A 21,829-nucleotide genomic window follows, 5' to 3' on the forward strand; every position below is an offset into this window, starting at 1 on the left:
TTTATATTTAAATGAAAGCCCATATTATTATACTCGTATGTAAACGAAAACAAACTTTCATTTCGTTAATATTTATTTAAACAGTTTCAGCTTTTTGACAACAGTATAAAGTATTGTTAACTGTCATATGTTGTAATAAGTTACGAAACTAAAGGAGTTTAATCTCAATTTTTTGTTCATACCTTAAAAATAAATAAATTATAAGGAAAATATACAGCACACTTCTCTAAAATTTGAAGATATAAATAATTAATTTACAAGCGATAAATTAATTTACAAGGTTACACTGCAATAAAAATAAATAACAGTAAATGTCAATATTCTTTACGTTGCTGGTCAAACCACTATCCGACTAATAGCAAGTTTGCTGATCTGCACCTTTTGAAAATATACTATGAGCTACTTTTATATTTTTAAGGAGAAACGCCACAACTGATTTAATCATCTGGTTAACATTATATTTTATGCATGGATAATAATTTGGTGATAAAGTTCATGTTACACGCTTTCGGGAGCGTCTTTTAATATTAATGCATTGTCTTCGTTGACGTAGTTTGACGTTGACATTTCGTTGATTTCTTTATGTAAAAGTAAAAACAAATTTATTAAAATTTTAGTAATATTCTTACTTAGTACCTATCTTCTCGGCAAAGAGTCTAAGAATATTTAAAAATATTTATTAGAATAATTTTTTTAACACTTTAGCTGAGCAATTAAATAGCAAACGACGCTTATAATAAAACTTTTGACTATAAATATCAATAAATCTCACTTATAAAAGTTATCTTGTTAAAATTAAAAAAAAACTGAAAAATCTTTTTTTTACTTTATTTTCTAAAAAGATTTATTTAAAAATGATGGGGAAAAACCCAAAAATAATTATATATATATATATATATATATATATATATATATATATATATATATATATATATATATGCATATATATATGTATATATATATATATATGCATATATATATATATATATACATATATATATATATATATATATATATATATATATATATATATATATATATATATATATATATATATATATATATATATATATATGCATATATATATACATACATACATTAGGGGTATACTATTTTTACCAACTCAATGAGCATTAATATTCTGATGAGCTTTTGTAAATAATTAAAAGAGTTCAGTTTCATTATGTCCCTAGAAAAAAACTCATGCACTCACCTACTAGAAAGCCAAGTTATTAAGCAATTATTCACATAATAAATGCACCTAGAAATTCTTTACTGTTAATTTGAAATAAAATGTTTCCGGCTTTGTCTTAAAATAATAAGTTAAGTTCAAATAAGTAATAAAGATATATATCATGTAAATAAAGCTATATTGATAAAATTAACAAAACATCAAAATGTTTAAAAAACTATATTGATAAAATTACATTAACTAAAAAGGTTTGGATTTGCTTCAATCGTGATTTGTTAATAAATACTTCAAGTACAAAGCTTCTTTTGATATTTTAAATAATTTTATTGCTAGTTTGGTACAAATGTTGGATCTTTGCGTATTTATAGGCAATATCACACCAAAACTTCGTAAATGTATTCATAGCCTTTGGATGATCTTTAATGGCTTCTTTCAATTCTTTACCATTTTCAGGTTTAAATATTATTATTACAATTTATTTCTTCATTTTACACATTTTACAATGTTATCTATAAATTTAAACAAATATATATAGTTAAAAGCTGACTGGAGCAAGTATAAGTCAAAGTGTCTTATCATCAAGCCCCTTCGTGAAATACAGAAAAATACAATAAAATTTTGCATCTTCCAATATTATATAAAAGAGTGAAATTAATAAGTTTAATAAAAAAAAAAATTATAAGGTTAAAAAAGAATTAAAAGTTTAAAAAGAAATTAAAAAAAAATATGTATATACACATATTTGGTTTGAAAACCATATATCTGTCCATTTTCCAGCAACAAGCTTAACTGCTATCTTAAGTTATTTTCTGTCTGAAGGAATGAATTTTTATGTAAGAAAGTAGTAAATAAATTGCCCAGGAGTTCCATGAAGATTGGCTAATATTTGGTAAGCTTTTAAAATTAACCTCAGGAAATTTCATTTAATTCCAAAAGTATTTCATTATGTTAATTAGATGCTTCAAAAACTGTATGACATCTCTTCATTTCAGTTCATTCTCCTTCAATTGTATACCACTATTGTCAAAGTTCAATGTTAAATAGTCATGTTTACTACGTATTGCTTCAACAAAATAATATGACAGTTCAGGTGAATTGACATTACCTCCAAAAAAGTCATCCAGACATGACTTTAATAATCGATCTAATATATGGTGTTGACAACCAACATAGAAAGATTTCTGAAATTCAACACTTTCAAAATGCGTCATTAATCTCTTTATCACGCCACTTGTTTTCCCAGTATTAAAATTTGTAGCGTCTGTCACAATCATTTTTATAGATCCCCATAAATCATATTAATTAAAAAGTTCTTGGAGTCCTTTAAAAATTATCTCTGACTTTCCTTTCTTCAATAGAAAAATTCAATAAGAGGTTAAAAAAAGAAGTTAAACTAAAGCCCATTGGCTTTAGTTTAACTTCCTTTTTATTGTTCTTCATTATGACTACTTAATGTTCCACCCTATCTTTTTTCCATCAAAATGTAAACACCAATTCTCAACCTTCAGTTCTTTTCTCAATTTATCTCGTAGCTTTTAACCTTCTCTGATGACAACCATATAGGTTACTGGTTGAGTTGGTGGAGGAAGATTGACACCAGTCATCTAAAGTTTTCGAAACACTGTGGCAGCTTTTACTTAGTTTGACAAAGCAATTTAACAGCCTCGACTATCCTCTGTTTAACTTTTCATTTATTAATATTTATTGAAGGTTTATAATCACCATCACTGTCACTTACTGACTCATTACTACTTTCGTGTTCCTCTCTGAGTTCATTTAGAACTGAAGTTGATGGCATTGATGGAAAGTTTCCTATTTTAATTTTCTCTAAAAGGTGTATATCAGGCTTCATTGCAGTATACCCTACTCTACGAGATGTCTCTAATTGCTTTAAATAAAGATTTTTATCTTTAGAATGCAACCAAAGTCCATCCTCTTTCGTTATATCTAATAAACTATCAAAACTATAAGTACCTGGTTTTTTGATTTCTATTTGTCTCTTTTTAATCAATTTTTCTATTATTTTTGGCACTGATCTTTTGTCTATTTTTGGAAAATTCAAACTAGCCCATAGTTTTAAACATTCATCTGAAATTTTCTTTATTCGTCCATTTACATTTTTACAGTCTAATACCAAACTTGTGTATCGTTTATTTGCCAATTTGTTGGTATTTTACATATTGCTCCTAATGAATCTTGAGATACTCTTAATGAATCTTAAATACTCTTTGGTAATCATTTACTTTTCTCAAAGTGAATCAATTCTCTTTCCATGTCTTTTGATATTTTCATTGCAGTAGAATTTTTGTTTGACGTACTAAATGGTTGTGTAATAGGGTGGAGTGAATTTTAGTTTTTTTTACAATTCATTTAGCCTGGGTGTGCAAAAGTTGTCTATTCATTTCAGAAATACTCTGGAAAAATATCAATGCTCTAGGAAATTTTCTTGAGGTGCCTCAAGACCTTTAAAATTTTAATGGGTCCCTAATATTATATAAAAAAAAGTTTTTCAAAATTATGTCATGTTGGGTCTCAAAAGAAGCAAAATTTTATAAAAATTTTAAAAATAACAATTATTTTTAAAAAAAAATTGTTGTTTTATAGTTTATTGCAGAAAAAATGACCTTTTAAACTAAAAATAAAAAAAGTTTATTTTTTTGATAATATTTTCAAAAAAATCTTAAATAATAATTTTTTTATAAAATAATTGTTATTTTTGAAATTTTTATAAAATTTTGCTTCTTTTGAGACCCAATTTTCTAGAGCATTGATATTTTTCCAGAGTATTTTTTTTTTTTTTTTTTTTTTTTAATTTTTATTTTAGGTGCCCCAAGAAGTCCTAAGGTCTTGTCACAGAGCACCGCGGAAGTGCATTTAACCAGGAAGTTCACGCCTCCTTCCTTACCGTGACGCGAAAATTTGTCCAGAGCTCGTTTCGAACCTGGATCTCCTGCTTATAAAGCAAGCGCTCTAACCAATGCGCCACATATTTCTGAAATGAATAGACAACTTTTGCACACCCAGGCTAAATGAATTGTAAAAAAAACTAAAATTCACTCCACCCTATTGTGTAATAACTGAACTTGTAATGCCTTATACAATTTATTATTTGATTATATTAAATTACGCAATGCTAAATTTCACTAATAAACAAAACAAAAAAGTTTTCCCTCGCAGAGCATTCAGCTAAATCAAAAATGAAAATAACGCGTTAAGTTTAATGAAAATCGCGTAAAGAGCTTAAGATGTCCTACTTTTGTTTTTGAAATAAATTTAGCGTTGTGTAATTTATGGACAATCCCTTAGAAACTACATTTCATTTAACGCGTGAGTTTTTTAAAAAGACGTACCTTAAAATTATTGTCATTTTTTTCAAAATATAAAAACTCATAACTAGGCAATATGCTCATTTGAAAACCATAAAATTGTTTTTTATTTTATACCCCTAAAAACATACATAGTATGTACAAAGTACTGGCGTAACCGCAACTCAATTAATTAGGGTTATATGGTAAATTGCGATAATAAGATAAGAAATCGGGAGCGCTTACAACTGCGATATTTATTTAGGTAACCGCTATGTTGTCATTTTTATAGAGCAAATCGTTGAGCAATTTATTGTGAGTTAATTTCTATCGAAAAGTTGATTGCACTTTAGTGCAATTTTTTATCTCTTTTATTACAAAGTCAAAAAAATCGCTTTTTTGCTGACCGCCGGCAGTAACGCCAGTGCTTTTTATGTACCATTGGTATTTTCTGTAAATATTGTGATGATATAAAAATTAATTTTAGAGAAAAAACATAAATAACCTTGCAACTCAAAGCTTATTTTCATTCACAAAATAATGCTTGATAAAAATAAAAAATAAATAAAAACGTTTTAAATATTTAAAATATACTTTAGCCTAAAGTATATTTTAAATATTTAAAACATTTTTTATTTATTTTTTTAATATAATATTCAATTATTCTTGTGTTATTAACAAATAACACTTTGAAAATAAACACTTTTACAAGTCATTACAGGTATAGGAATTTTACAAAACACTAATGCCTAAAGTTTAGGCATTAGTGTTTTGTAAAATTTCAATACTTGTAATGACTTGTAAAAGTGTTTATTTTGAAAGTGTTATTTGTTAATAACACAAGAATAATTGAATATTATATTAAAATCTTATTTAAATAGGAGAAGTAAAATAACAAACTCTGGAATGTTAAAACTTCTCAATTTTTTTTTTTTTACAAAATAATTTTTATCCAAATTCAGATAATTTTTCAAATACCTGTAGAATCTTCTAATGTCTCAGGAGAAGCTAGGCCCCGGGTTTCTTTTAAAATACAACACATAAATGCACTAATAAGACTTAAAGAACCCATTATTCCAAATGGTAGCATTTTGTGAAAATGTGCAAGAAACTGCGAAACCCACGGTGCTGACGCTCCTCCACATCGACTAGTAACAGATAACAGCCCCATGCCTTGAACTCTAAAAAAATTCTTGAAGTCTAAAAATATTGATGAACTCTAAAAAAATTTTTTATAAAAACAGCAAAAAACCATATTTTTTTTCTGTTTTTATAAAAACTTCTTTCTTTATCTAAATAAGCCTTATGCATTATCTTAAGATTACAAAAAAGTTAATAAGCTGTATAACATACCTTATAACTGTAGGATGCAGTTCAGCAGACCAGACATACAAAACGTCAAAAGAAACGGTAATGAAAAGTTTGCCTACCATACCAAGAGCAATTTTTGGCCAAACGTAACCTTGGAAGGATAAAAGAACAGTAAAAAGATATTTTATTTGTGAGGGTCAATAACAATTAAAATATCTTTAATATTGAACTTATATTGAGTTGGTTTACTTTTGCTATAATTTACTTTTAACAAGCATATAAAAAAAAATTTGTGAAAAAATGTCTTATTTAATCAACATTTCTTATGTTTTAGTGTGTTGTTTTAGGTACCCAAGCAGTTTTAATGCTTTGATTGGTATATTTCCAAAGGTATAAGCATTTGCAGAATAGTTTTACAAGAGAGGTTTCATTTTATTTGATCTTGTATAAATATGCAGATAATTGAAAAATAACAATAATTCAGTTACAAAAAAGAGACTTTTCTGATTCCCTGTTTAAGAATGCATAGAGTAAAACCGGGTCAAACCGCACACTATATCATTCCGCACACTGATCAAAATTATCAGATAAAAGCTAACGGGTATGGTTGTGAAAAAAATAAAAATAAAATCAAATACAAAACCATCTGCTCTATTCGAATTGATAAAATTATATGACGATTTAACTCCCTTTTTTTCCTTTTTTTATAAAACTTTCACAGGGAGACAAAATTTTTAATTATTTTTTCATCATTGCGAACAAAATAGCGCTTGAACCGAAACTGATATAAAAAATAATTTTAGCACTATCTTGTTGGAAATTTAATTTTTATTCTGATAGCATAATTTTTATGCAGCTAGAACAAAAAGTTAAATAAAAAATCAAAAGAGTAAAAAAAACTCTTATTCCTGATAAAACCACACACTCGATTAATTACTTAGTTTAGTTTTTCGCAAGTGACTAAGCGCCTATCTTTATCTAATTAACTTAGTGTTAATTCCGGTTTAATTAAAAATGAACTATAACGTTATTTGTTAATATAATCATCTCTTACTCATTAAAAACCAATTATTACATTATTTCTCAATATAATCATCACTCACTCGATTCAATTTAACTTACTCACTTTAACATGTCAACTAAAAAAACAAAAACATACAAGGAAGACTAGCCGCATTAACTGATATGAAAGAAAATAAAACATCACTGAGAAAAGCTGCATTCAAACATAGCGTTCCAGTCTCAACGCTCAAACATTGCGAAAATAACAACAGCAAAAGCTTCCGTGGCTCAGGTACAACAAATGTACTCTCAAATGAAACAAAAAGATTGATGGTGCATGCGTTTCAATTACTTGGTGACTAGGGCTATGGTTTAACCCGAAATGAAATCCTAGAATTTTTATGCTACCTTAAACGTGAAGGTCACTTGAACTTATTCAAAAATGACAAGCCTGGTAAAGACTGGTTTTACGCCTTTATGAAGAGATAGTCAAAAGAAATTTCAATAAGGAAAAAACGGATAACTTAGCATCTACGAGAGTTGCTTCTTGTACGCTAGAAATAATTGATTGTTATTTTGAATGCGTCGCCAAGCAATATCAACAGACTGGTATAACTTTTGGGTTGCATATTTGGAATTGCGATGAAACAGGTTTTTCGGGTGATCAAGGCAAAGCAATCGTAGTGTGTCGAAAAAAAACAAGACGCGCATTTAAACTTACTGGCAACAATAAAAAAAATTATTATACTGTAAACAATTGCTACAACACTGATGGGCATTTTGCACCACCATTTATGATATACAAAGCCAAAAGAAACTTTCGTCCTAACTGGACAAGAAGTGGTCCAGTAGGCACCAAATATTCAATTTCAAAACCAAGTTGGATGGAGCACGATGCGTTTATTGAATGACTGAAAGAAGTATTTATACCCGAAACTGAGCAAATTGGTGGTATTCATATTTTAGTATTAGATGGGCATACAACTCTTTGGAAGCGGTATTGCTGTGCAAAAAACACTATTTAATTTTGATATGTCTACCAGAGCATTATTCACATATTCTACAACCATTGGATAGAGGTATCTATTGTCGTGTCAAACAAGCATCAAAAGAAATTCTTACAAAGTATTACAAAGACTCAAAACGTAAGAATTTAGATAAACAAAATTTTCCACTGTTTCTCACACTGCTGAACGAGAGTGGTAAATATTTTACACGCTTGCATGCAATCGCTAGTTTCCAGTACACTGGCTTATTTCCACTTAGTAAAAACAACATAAATCATAAGGCATTAGCAATCACACAAACGTTTAATTCACCCTTCATCAACTTTAGCAGCCTCCTACCTACAGCATCATGCTCAGATACAGTTTCATCATCTTCAACAGCCGCCGCAGCATCTAATCTAACTACACACCGATTACCAGCTTTCTCAACTACACCAGCTTCAAGTTTTGATAGGTATCAAGCATGTGTTGAGCGTTGAAAAAACAGTATCGAGTAAAGTTGAAGAATTTTTTTCAAGCCAGAAATCAATCGAATGCTAAGATATCAAAGCAGTACAACATGTCAAAACTTGACGGAAAATGTATTACCGAAGAAAATGTAATCGAGTTCCTCAAACAAAACGATGAAGAAAAAGCAACCAAGGAAGCCGTGAGTGTTGCTAAATTTAATGCAAAGCGTAGACTCTCTATGCCAAGTACTCAAATGCCTGAGCATAACAATGCTGAGCAACCTCAGCAAAACAATAACGAAGAACAAGTACCAGCAGCCAAACGATTAAAACTTTCAAAATGTAAAAAGTGTAGAGTATAGTTACACACAGAAATGTTGCAATGCGAGAATTCGATGTGTCGGGAACGGTTGTGCAAAGAAACGCGTTTACCAAAGAAATATGCTGTTGGAACGAAATTTTGTTGTTTAAAAAAAAAGGCGAAAAACTTTAATATAGTTTCTTAAATATAAGTTGCGTTAAAAAAAAATAATTAAAAAAAAATTTGAATTTAAAAAATTCAATGTTTTCTCAAGTGTGCGGTTTTATCAGAATGTCGCCAAAAACCGCACAACTTTTTTTCTTCAACATTTAATCTTTTTTTTTTTATATATATATATATATTTACATTATCTTATGTAGCAATTTATTACCTATCTAATAAAAAAGAAATGAAAAAAAAAAAAGATAAGTGTGCGGATTGACCCGGTTTTACTCTATTAATTTCTTTTGCCTTTTTTATTTGTGTCATATACATAATAGGTTTTGATATTAAATAACAATGGCAATCAAGTCGTCATAAAAGTATTTTATAACGTTACTAAATTTTGGTAACGTTATCATTAAATAAAAGCCATCAATAAATAAAAATAAAACCTTAGTTTAACTAAAATCTAAATAACTAAAAAATCCAGAATAAATTAACCTTAAAATAACAGCCATAATATAATAACTTTGAAATAAATGATTTGTAAATTAATTTACCTTTACCAGTTACACTAATTTGACTAAGTAAATATGAGATAAAAGTGTAATACCATTTTAGTTGTAAAAAACCAGGAACCGCTTCATTAAGATGAGAGATTTGGTTGTTAATCACTCGGTAAGGAGTTGTTGGACCCTACTACACATGTACTTACACGCATATGCAACAAATATTAAATTACTTGGTACATTAAATTTAAGTTATTTATTAGGATGGAGCATGTTGATTGTAGTAGCAGTTAGATCTTGTCAAGTTTTTAACTGACATGGCTTTAGGAGGCAATGAATCAAGTCGAAGGTCAAATAAATTTCTTCAATGAAGATATCAATGACAACTTAACATAGTTTGGATTAAGAAGTTTTGTTACAGACTTTTGACATACCTAGGTAAATTTTGAACAGTTTGTTTGCTGTTTTTGTGTTTAAAAGCGATGTTTAAAGCGTATAGCCTGAAGATTTTTGTAGTATATTATGTTACAAATTATTTGTTAAAATATTTAAAACTTCTTTTAGCATATTCGGTAGTTAGAGTAATTGGCAAGAGCGTGCTTCTATACTGTACCTTTCCCAGAATTAGTTTTAAGTCTCACTTTGTAATGGAAATTCACACTTGTAATGGACCATTAGGATAAGAGGGATCAGCACATTTTTTAGGGTGGATGAAAGAGACGATTTTTTTTTAATTTATCTAATAATTTTTCAACGATGTGCGTAGCTCCCAAAATCGCTCTTGACTAATATTAATTGATAACAACAGCTCTTAATTCAATGTAGTAGTTCTTTCTTTTGTAAATAAAATGGTAATAAAAATCACACCATTATCTTTTCCTGTATATTGTAGCATTAACTTATAAAATAGGTCTTTATTATTCTAAAAAGATTGTGAACTCAGCATGTGACATGTGGGTAAGTGTAAATAAACAACCAATGGTTATGTATGACGTACCTAGAATAGCAATAGCAGCACTTCTTAATGCTATAATTCCAAGGAACATATTTTAGAGGTTTTCAAACAATAGGAACTTGTCCATTTACCAGAAAAAGCTTCTCATAAATTGATTTTTTTCCATCATATTTAAAATATAAGCCACACCCTAGCACTGAAGTGTCAACTGTAAATTTTAGCATTACTAAACAAATAAATTTCTAAATATCGATTTCAAACCCATTAACAACTACATATAGGTGTTTCTTAAAATTTTCAAAAACCGCAGAAGATTTCTTTAGCCATTTAATTTTGGAGTAATTTGGTGCAGCAACGCAAATTTCTAAGAATACGGGTCAATAGCTCTGAATATAAACATAGCTTCAAGAGGGTTTTTTGATTTTCAAGAGGGGGATCAATTGATTTATCAACCACTTTGATTGATCTGAAACAGTTACCTTTAAGACGATTTGCAGGTTAGTTAAAACATGGGGGTTTGTTACTTATATTTAATGCACTTTATTCCACGATCGACAGTTTTCTGAAAAGAGTGCGAGAGATATGATATAAAAAAAGTACAAAAGTATTAAAGTATAAAAGTTATGCTTTGTATCATCGGCGTATAAACTTAAAAGACCTCTGGATTGGTCAAGAATCAATATAACGTTGACTACCAAGTCAAAAATAAAATCGATCTAACACCAACCCTGATGGAACTCCACTTTTTATATTGATCCGCTGTCCGGTATCCGGTTTGTATCCGGTGTCCTGAGAGACAACAGAAACAATGAACTTTTGAGAATGGTGACCGAAATAAAAACTAGTACTTATTTTGCTATATTACCTAATACAGCGAGTATAATAAAAGAATTTTGAAACAGAAACAGATAACAAAAAAAGTAAAAAAGAATATAATAGATTAAAAAATAAAGAGTGAAAGAAAAAAGAAAAACTATTTTCTTTTAAAGATAAAATTTGTTATACACCCGGTAACAAGTTCCCGTACAAAAGCATAATTTTAAAAAATTATCTGTGTGGTGTTTTCTTTCAATATATATTGTGTTTTTAGTATTCTTTTGTATTCCTTCGTATTCTTTTAGTATTTTTTAGAATTATTTTGTTTTAAATTAAAGTGTAATTTGTTTCTCGTCTTATACAGGAATATTTGCTGTTTTTGCTGTATATATATATATATATATATATATATATATATATATATATATATATATATATATATATATATATATATCAACTTGTTTCTCCGCGCAGCGGCTTTGTTCGAGGTTCGTGTTTCGGAGTTATAGAGTTGAGAGAGGGTTATAACCACTATTAAGTAGCCTCCTCATCTGTAGTGGCCTTCTTGGCCTTGAGGAGGTGAATAACAAACAAATATATATATATATATATATATATATATATATATATATATATATATATATATATATATATATATATATATATATATATATATATATATATATATATATATATATATACATATACTGCAATCAGGGGGTGAGGGAAGGGGGTATTATCAAGTAAAGCTAATAATGCATGTGAACATTTTTATAAATCTAATCAATAAAAAAGCGTTTCGTGAGAAAAAAAGAAAAAAAGTTGTCGAAAAAGATACTTTTAACTTTTTAAGTTAAAAGTATCTTTTTCGACAACTTTTTTTAAGGTTTTTTAAGATTTACTAAAACCCTGAATGAAATAAAAAGTTGTATAAAAGGTTCAAAAGTTTTTAAAAATAAAATAAACAGCAACAATAATATAAGGTTTTTGAAAAAGGCTAATAGCAATAACAAGTTTTTACTATTTAAAACTCAATACCTTAATACGCAAATTGGTTAATTTTTTTTTGACCAAATGATGGGATTTTATTGTCTGCATTCAAATTAAAAAATAGATACGCTAGGTAAATAAGGCAAGGTCAACATTATTACAAATACCATTAAAAACTCTTCAAGAAAAATGTATTATATAATCTCTGTATCATATTTATGAAAATTTTTTGTCCACCCTGTAAACTAGCTATTTTAAATTTGCACAAATTGCATATCAAGTTGACGAATTGTTAAAAAATTAATAATAAGTAAGAAAAACGCAAAAAAGTTGTTGAACAAAATTAAAGAAATTATTGACAATAAAAATGATGGAAAAGATATTTTTATTGTCATATATTTTGGAAAAAATGTGAGAATGAAAATAATGGAAAAGATACTTAGCAAAATTAAATTAAAATTAGTAGTAAAATAACATTAGGGCTAATTATGTTATTAAATTAGGTTTTCAGGTTTTTATAAAGATAGCGTCTGTATCGTAAAATTAATTTTAATTTGTACAGTTAGCGATTCTATTTTAAAATCAATTTAAATATAAAAGAGTTTTTTTTTACACCACGTCTTTCATCCTTTTCTTAAATCATGCCATGTTTTCTTAAATCAAAACAGTTTAAGAAATGAGTCTCAGATATTTTAAGTCTGCTATTTTGAGTCTCAAATAGTTCAAGTTTGTTAATGGCTCTTATACTTCTCGGATAATTATTTGTCAGTTGTTGCATGTACACTCTTGAATGCCCTATCTCTTTCTCAGCCAATAAATGTAGACTTCGTTCACAAACTACCTATTTGTCAGTTGATTTATGAAAAATAAGGAATTAAGGTATCGCTTGTAACACAATATGTGTGTTTATAATATTTATGTTATAAAACTATTATATTGATATATCGTTTATTTTATACACAGTAAAAAAAATCCTGGGGAATATTTTACGTGGGAATTTTTTCTTAGGAGAATTTTTTTCCCCTGGGGATTATTTCGTGGGATTTTGACTTAGAGGATATTTTACCGGTTTTTTTTTCCTGCTACCAGCAATTAGGGTTATAAAAAAATTATTTAACTGACCAAACTTTGTTGAGATAGAGACAAATATAAATACTCAATTTTAGAACTGTATAACTATCTCTTCTTTAAAAATTCATTTTTAACTTCAAATTTATTAAACTTAATTATGTTCACAGATGATTCTATTTTATTCTAATAAGGGTATTCAACTTTATTTTAAAGTAAATAATGAAAAGTGAAATAAAGTATCCTACTAAAGACAAGACGCCTAACAAATGTAATAACGGACTATAAAAATTTAGAAGTATTAAAAACTACTTCTGTTTACTATGATGGAATAATTTACATGTAATAGAGTGCCGCTGAACTTGAAATTAAAAGATAAATTTATTCTATTTATTAAAATAAACAAAACAGAAAATAATTTTTAAAGTTAATCAAACTTAAAATAAATGAATTTTATTGGAAAATACATTGGTAAACATCAGCAAACATACTATTTTAGAGGAAAATTTATTATGTAGGTTTCATATAAGCACTCTTAAAAGAAATCTCTTAAAAAAATAATGCATTGATGTATAAAGCAAAACCATTAACTTAAGAATTAGTTTATTAGTTTAAAAAATTTTATGTCTTTCTTTTATTCTAACTTTTTAACTTACGGTAACATTGTATGAACAAGCACTAATTACACTAAATTAAAACACATTATTTGTGTTTGCTTGGGAATTTGGAGCTACAAAAACTGTGCCTTGTGAACCTTTTCACTGTAACTTAAACAAGTACAAAATAAAGTATTCATTGCTTCTCACTTCAGATTCAAAATAATGTAAGGGCAGTCTCCAATGGTTTAAACCTTACTTTAATAAAATAAGCCATAAATGACCCATCAGATTTTTAGAAATCAACTTTGTTACTCCACGATATAATCTAAAGTAAAGTTCTTACTCAGTTCAGTATCGAGGACTTCTTTTTTCATTTTAATCAAATTGTTAATACTAAAGAAAAAACACTTCAGCAACTCAAAGCTAAACTTAAACGTTATTAATAACTTATGGACTTTAATATTTATTTTTTTCTTATATCAAAATATCAAAACAAATATATATACCAAAATAAATTAGCACCATAAGTTACAAGTAGATTTTTAGAGATATATCAAAATAAATTAGCATTATAAATTATAAATAGTCTAGACTGATTAATAAAAATAAGAAAAATCATTATGATTAAGAACATGAACACTTTTTTATTTTATTTTACAGTTTCCCCCCGTTTTTACATATACAGCTTTATTTATTATTCACACATTTACATATATAAATTTTATCTCGAGAAGTAAAGTGAAGCCAAAAAGCCAGTATGTATATATATATATATATATATATATATATATATATATATATATATATATATATATATATATATATATATATATATAGAGAGAGAGAGAGAGAGAGAGAGAGAGAGAGAGAGTTTCTTAAAAGTGAAAATTACAAATCTGGTAATTTTCACTTTTGGTTTTTTTCAGTATAATTATATAATTAATATAATTCGCATCTGGAAAATGCGAATATGTATAATTATACTGAAAAAAACTAAAAGTCAATAACATTCCGAATTCAAACCCAAACTGTGGAGCTTTTTTCCGTAACTTTAGAAATATTTTTGGGCAGCTGCACCGAATTTAAGTTTTATTTTTTTACAGGTCAAGGCTTTTTTTTTTTAAAGAACTTTAACAGCCAAAAAGCAGCATAAGACATATCAGCTTTGTTTTTTTGCATTATGAGTAAATGTAAATTAATTCTTATGATGCTAATTTTTAAACTATCTTTTAAAAAGGAATGCTGTTGTCGTTGTTATGGTAATTAAATTATTATTGCCGTTCTTTCGTAAATAAAGTCTTTCTTATTTCTAAGATGGTTTTGATCAATTTATATACAAATGGACCTAGTGTTCTTATTATATTCTACAATATTTAAAATATAGAAAACTAATTTTTAAAATTTCAAAAAAGGTTGACAACCTTAAGAAATTGTAAAAAATCAAACTTTTCATTTTAAAACGTCTTTAAAAATTATTATTGTAATTTTCATTGAAAAACGTTTTACTGCAGATAAACACAAAATAAAAGTTATGAAGTTGATATTTTTTGAAACAAGTTTTTTTAATTTGCGTTATTTGCGGAAATTTTATTCAAATTTTTCAAAACTCAAGTTTGATTAAATTTGGTAGAAGTTGTGCTAAAAATCAAATATAATGTATAAAAATAATACAAGATAAAAATATAGTTTTAGAATTATTAATTACTTTCAGTAGATGGTATGAAGGCCACTCCAATACAAGACAAGCCCGCAATAGCCATTGAAAAGATTGCTGTGGATTTTCTTCCTACTCTAAAATAAATGCGTTAATACTTATAATATTACATAACGCTTTAAAAGTTACTTTTTAACAAGTATTTTAATAAATCATTCGCCAGATTAGATTACTTTTATCAACACCAGAGTACTTTTACTTTCGCCTGATTTTTTTTTTTTGAATTTTTATTTTTTAAAATTCTTTTAAAATTTTAACTCGTTTTATTATTGTTTTTTTTTATTTATTTTTTATATTAGTTATTATGGAGTTTCGAGAAGATTTAACGGTCTTATTAGAGAGCAGCGCGGAAGAGCATTTAATCAGGAAATTCACGCTACCTTCCTAACCAATGTCTTTTATTTAGCTAGAGCCGGCATCGAACTTTGAACCAAGAAGTAGGGGAGAGTGGGGTAATGGCAAACGCGGAGTAATTCCTAACATGGTCAAAACAGCATTATTGAAAAATAAATTCGACAATTTCTTTTTACCTGCTGAGAGGGGATTCTATGCTCAGTTTCAGACGTGCAGTTGTGTAATGAAGCTGCGGATGTTGTTTGCTATAATTTGATTTTAACTTTTTCTGATAACTTTATGCAACTTTATTCTTCAGTAACATTCTGTTGTAGCCACTCCTTTTTTTTGTTGTTGTTGCATAATATAATTTTTAGACTTAGTTATTGCAATTAGTATTTTATTCGTTATTACACAACAGTGTTTGTGATTGCCCTCCGATAAGTTTGGAATTACCCCACGTTGGTAGGGTAATTCCAAACTAACCCAAACACCAATGGTTTTACTTTTGCCATAAATTTTTATTTTATAATAAGATTTTTAAAAATTGCTTGTGAGGGTTTGTGACTGAATAGTTAAACTAATTGATAAGCAATAACTATGATCAATTTTGTATAACTGGTGTCTTTAATCCCGCTTAGGTGTTCGCCAATACCCTACTCTCCCCTACAATGTTTGATGTAAGAATTTTTATATATTAATAAAGATCAGTTTTGTCATTGTAAGACAATATCTAAGTCATTTTTTTGCTGCTAAAAAAATATTCCCAAGATTTTTAGTAACATAAACAGAATTTCTCAATGGTTTTAAAGGTCCTCTTATTATCTATTAGCAACCTAAGATAAAACCCTTAATTAGTCTATTAGTAAAAAATCCTCTGTACTTATGATAATTTAAGTTTAGATTTTTAATAACTTTTTTTAAGCTATTTTGTTAACAAACCTAATTTTATATGATAAGTTTGTCATGTCAAAGCAGGCACATTAATTTGGTCACATATGAATATGGATGACTTAACGCCAAACCAGCCTATACAACGAATATGTTGAAATGAGATAATTTAACGCAAAGTTTAAAAGTCTTTAACAAAAGCTACTAAACCAAAAAAGTTGAAAGTAATTGCAGTTCAGTGCACTTAAAAATTTTAATTATATTATTTATTTTATAAAAAATGATTTATGTTGCACTACATAAATCATTTTTTAATATAAACTAATTTTTTTCAACTTAGTTGTATAGGCTGGTTTGGCGCTTAACCATCCATATTACAATACCTGTTGCTTGAGACTATAGCTGTGACAATTGCTGGAAATTCTACAATACTTGCTAATAAAAAATTACGGTATTGGTTTCCTCCCAGATTATCGGATGCTAATGATATTCCATAAAATACCATACTGTTAACAAACCTAGGTGAAACAAAAAAAACCCTCATAACAGAAATAAAAATAATAGTAATTATAATAATAAAACAAATAAAGGTGTTCAATTAAAAAAATTCAAACAGGTACGAAAGTCATTTTGTGAATAATCTTTAGATTTGTATTTTAGTTCATTCTGCTCTAGCTAATTGTCATATTTCAAGACCCACAGAAGATAAGTTTAGCCTACTAAAGTGCATAACAACACGTACGAACCAGGATAAGTGGGTTAAGAAGAACAGAAAAATTTTTCAAGTTAGAAAGTTAGCATTGAAGTTACATAGAATAACATAGAATTAGATAACATAAAATTGCGGACAGATTTTAAAAAAAAACTCGATTTGTTAGACTTTTAGATTAGGTTTTTGAAACTTTAAGATCAAAGCACTCTTCACAATTACTTAAATGTCAAAACCATTAAGTTAATTACAAAAGTACAGCAAAATTTAAAGGACAACAAAGGCTACAAGTTAATTATTAATATTTATATGCTTTTATAAACAGTTTGGTATTATATAACATAGAGTTTGTTAATTGTTGGTATTTTTTATTCGGTTTTTATATTATTTTTATTTCATTTTCCAATTAGGTTTTATTTATGATGCAAGTTTAACCTGCTTTAATTTTTACAGTTATGTATTACAGAGTTGTACAATTAATAAACGAATACCTTAACAGTTATCGCAATTATATGAAGTTCTTTAAGTGGGATGAGAAAAAGAAAAGTCCAAAAAGAGAGTTAAAATCCTTGTTACTGTTTGATGTCTTGGCGTGTCTGAATTTTGTCAGCAAATATAAAATGGCCTCTGAAGCTTCTGAATGCGAGTTTTCTGTTTTAATTAGTTGTGAGTGTGAGAAAAAAAAAAAAAATACTCATCAATTGACTGAAATTTTTTACTTGTTTGTAAAACTTAGAGTGCTGAGATAAAAAAATTAAAAAAGTTACACAAGTCTAGGTAGGAAGTTTTCCAAACACAAAAGAACTCTGTCTGCTTAGTCAAAAGAGACAGTGATGCCTTCGCGGCCATAAAGAAGTCATTCATAAAGAATTTGAAGATTTTAACTTTGGTCGGCTAGTCGGGTATTTGACACAATTCAGTCGGGTAAATTTTAGTTTTGAGGAATTTTTTTTTTCTTCTTTCTGAAGCCAGTCGGTACTTTTTAAGGATCCCCCCCTCTTTCTTTTATTTTCGTAGAATCGCCTCTCTGTATATATATATATATATATATATATATATATATATATATATATATATATATATATATATATATATATATATATATATATATATACATATATATATATATATATATATATATATATATATATATATATATATATATATATATATATATATATATATATATATATCCATTCATTTAGCAGATTTCACTTGGTTTACAATTGCAAACTAAAGCCTCCGTTGAGTTCATCAAAATAATTTTGTTGTTATGATTCTTTATCATTTTCGCTATGTTGCTTGTGCAGCTGTAGTTGATTTTTATTGCGTTACAATTGAACTGTTTATGAAATTTTAAACAAAAATAAAACCTTAAATATAAGGAAACGTTCAAAAACAAAAAACTCGCATGCACAACTAGGCTCTCAAAATACCTGCGAGATAAAAAAAATTAAAAGCAGCACCCAACTTAACATGGTCAGTCATAAAAAAGCGCTCCCGACTTTAATAATAACATTACAAAATGTCCACTACGCTTATACGAAATTTTTGTTGTTGTTGTACAACAGCTTTTAAAACAAAAATAAGCGAATTAATATCCAAATATTGTCACGAGAACAAATTTCAACTAAAATAACCACAAACAATAAGATTAGATTTTTTTGAAGTTTTTTATCTTATATAGAAACATTTTCCACGAGAAAAATTATATTTTTACCTGATGATTGCAACTTATAATTGCAAAAAGTATATAGTTTTTATTTATAATATATACATACATACATATATATATATATATATATATATACACACACACACACACACACACACACACACACACACACACACACACACACACACACACACACACACACACACACACACACACACACACACACACACACACACACACACACACACACACACACACACACATACACACACACACACACACAATTAAAAGTTATACTTACCAGGTAAAGCATTGAATAAAAGTAACTATAAATTTTTTTTTTGGCAAAAAAAGATCTTTTAACGAGGCTTTGTGACTTAGGGAAGCTGTTGGCGGATCTGATAACTTTGCATTCGGCCACGGCTTCTTGTTTCGACGAGCTATATTTCGCAAAATCAATTCTGCTTCTAATGGTTTATTGCTTACCCGGAGCCATCTTACTGATTCAGGAATAAGTCTATTAAATAAATAAATAAATAGAAAAACGTATTGAATATAAGTAAATAACATTTTTTTATTATTGACTTTTTTTTCTAACCCTAATCGTTGATTAACGTTTTTCACTGAATACCAAATGATAAAATAGCAATACATACTTGTAAAACAAGATTAAAACTATGTAAGGTATTGATACAATTATTAAAAGTGTTCTCCAATTGGGTATAAGCCAAGCTTGAACAGCCATAATGCATAGTGCAAATGTAAAAGCAAACCAAATTGTTGTTCCAGATAAACTTCGATATGATGGGCCGACAAGTTCAGTCGCTAAAACAAAAAGAAGTAGCATAACGCCCCCTTGTAAAATGCCTATGATTAAGCGCAATACCAAAAAAATCCAGAAATTGTGGACAAACGCGCATATTAGCGACGAAGCAATAATTCCAGACCAAGATGGAAACAAAATTTTCTTGCGACCATACCTAATAATAAATTTGAAAGCAATTCGTTTAAAAGAATTTAAACTAATTTATTAATTATTATCAATATTGTTAAAAATTAATCATTATTATTGCTCTTATTGTTGTTATTATAACTAATATTACTATTGTTGTTAATACTAATAATATTATTTTACCATTGCTATCAAAATTATTATTATTACTGCAACTGTTACTGTTTTTATTGTTATTGTTTCGTATAAATGTTATTATTGTTATTACTTTAATTATTATTATGATAAAATAAATCAATTACAATATTGAATATTGTTATTATATTGAATTAAAACAAGTTAATTATGCAGTAATAGATAATAATGCAAGTTAATTATTTTTTTTAGATAACATTAACATATTATTTCGTTACCTATCTGAAAGAATTCCTATAGTAATTGCTCCAAGGCCCCAACCAATAAAAAAAACTGAGTTAGCAAGAGTAGAATGTGTCTTTTTTCCACAAACTAGGTCCCACTAAAAATCACTTTTTGAGATTAAAAAAGTTAAGCATTAGATTAACTATAGTCTTGCAAATCAATCAAATCACAATAAATACCAAATTATTACATGTATTTGAAACAAATTACCTTAATTATCGATTTCCAAATGATAAATTAAAAAAAAAAAAAAAATAGTTAAAGTTTTATTTTAAATTTAAAATAAATTTAAATGAAAAAGATTAAAAATAATGCTGATCATAGTTTTTTTCTATTTTTGATTTTTACTTCATAACGGCTAAATGTTTAAAAATTTCTTATAAATCACCAATATTTTACCTCAGTCACAATGGAAAATTCTTTTGGATGAATAAATTCCCATGATGTTCTGTTCATTTTGCAGTTATTTTCGTAGTTTAAATCTCCTTTTACAAACACAACTGTACTATTAAATGTACATTCAGAGTTATTTGAAGTGCATCGCCAACCCGGTTCATTACCAATAAACGACATTATAAGTGTATGGTATGCGGATGGAATTATCATCAGTGAAAACAAAAATACTAACAATTTTTGCATCCTTCCAAACTCGCCGATAAGAACAAGAAAGTTGTCGACATCTAACACTTGACAAGGTACATGTTCATTTGTTAATATGGGAAGCTCACTAGCGTTTGTGTCTGTCCTTCTTCCATTGTTTAACTTAACTTTTATACACTGAGCATTATTTTCTTCTGGAAAATCAACTTGGCTCATTGACATCCTTGATAATTTTCTAAAGATGAAATTTTTTGACTTTGCCCAAAACATGGTTGACGTAAAGCCCCACGTTAAAATTGTAATCGAGGTATCGGTAACGTTTTAGTGTTTATCATTTACTTATAAATAAAAGTGTTTAACAAAAATTCAAACTTAAACACTGCTGATTTATAAGCTGTTAAACAGATAATACAACAAAATTTACAAAAAATAAACCTTTCAACTAAAAATTTTGATCTCGTAAAAATATTGCATAAACTTTTACAAAGCTCAATTGGATTAAATTAAAGAATGCTTAATTAGGTTGATGGTTATAAATTCCTTTTTGTAGAATAGCAAATATTACAAACAATATCGGAAAGTTCTTATATTGAGTTTTTATAACATTTGAAAATAAAAATAATATGTAAAGCAAATTATTATCCTAATGCTTATTTTATGTTTCAAGTCTTTTCTTTTATTAAATGAAATGTTGTTGCACCATTCAAGGCTATTTGTTTTTAATAGCAACAAAAAGTCAATATTTAAAATACAAACGCGAGTAAAAGATTATGTTAATTTCTAAAGATCAATAAAATATTTGGTAACCAAAAAAAACTAATAATTTAGCTTTATATGTACATAGCTACACATATACGCAAATTTAGTTT

The 21,829-nt window shown here is 27.5% G+C and overlaps 1 protein-coding gene across 1 annotated transcript; it reads right to left on the reverse strand.

Annotated features, from left to right (window-relative positions):
- Positions 1-222: 222 nt before the first annotated feature.
- Positions 223-21,460, reverse strand: LOC136071977 (organic cation transporter protein-like). The gene is made up of 9 exons (XM_065818778.1): positions 20,760-21,460; positions 20,354-20,457; positions 19,645-19,968; positions 19,290-19,505; positions 16,988-17,122; positions 15,372-15,457; positions 5,851-5,959; positions 5,476-5,678; positions 223-578 (listed from the first exon to the last, which is right to left on the reverse strand). Exons 1-9 carry the CDS (start codon positions 21,228-21,230, stop codon positions 499-501), a joined length of 1,728 nt encoding a protein of 575 aa, XP_065674850.1. The 5' UTR covers positions 21,231-21,460; the 3' UTR covers positions 223-498.
- Positions 21,461-21,829: the final 369 nt, after the last annotated feature.

This window comes from Hydra vulgaris, chromosome 15 (assembly GCF_038396675.1).
Source record: "Hydra vulgaris chromosome 15, alternate assembly HydraT2T_AEP".
Classification (NCBI taxonomy): domain Eukaryota; kingdom Metazoa; phylum Cnidaria; class Hydrozoa; order Anthoathecata; family Hydridae; genus Hydra; species Hydra vulgaris.

Excerpts from the sequence above, each read along its gene's own strand:
- LOC136071977 (XM_065818778.1), bottom strand. The coding sequence starts at position 21,230 with ATGTTTTGGGCAAAGTCAAAAAATTTCATCTTTAGAAAATTATCAAGG. Across the intron at positions 19,506-19,644 it reads GTTTTAATCTTGTTTTACAA|ACTTATTCCTGAATCAGTAA; the intron begins GTATGTATTGCT and ends TTTATTTAATAG. Across the intron at positions 579-5,475 it reads GACATTAGAAGATTCTACAG|AAATCAACGAAATGTCAACG; the intron begins GTATTTGAAAAA and ends TTTTACATAAAG.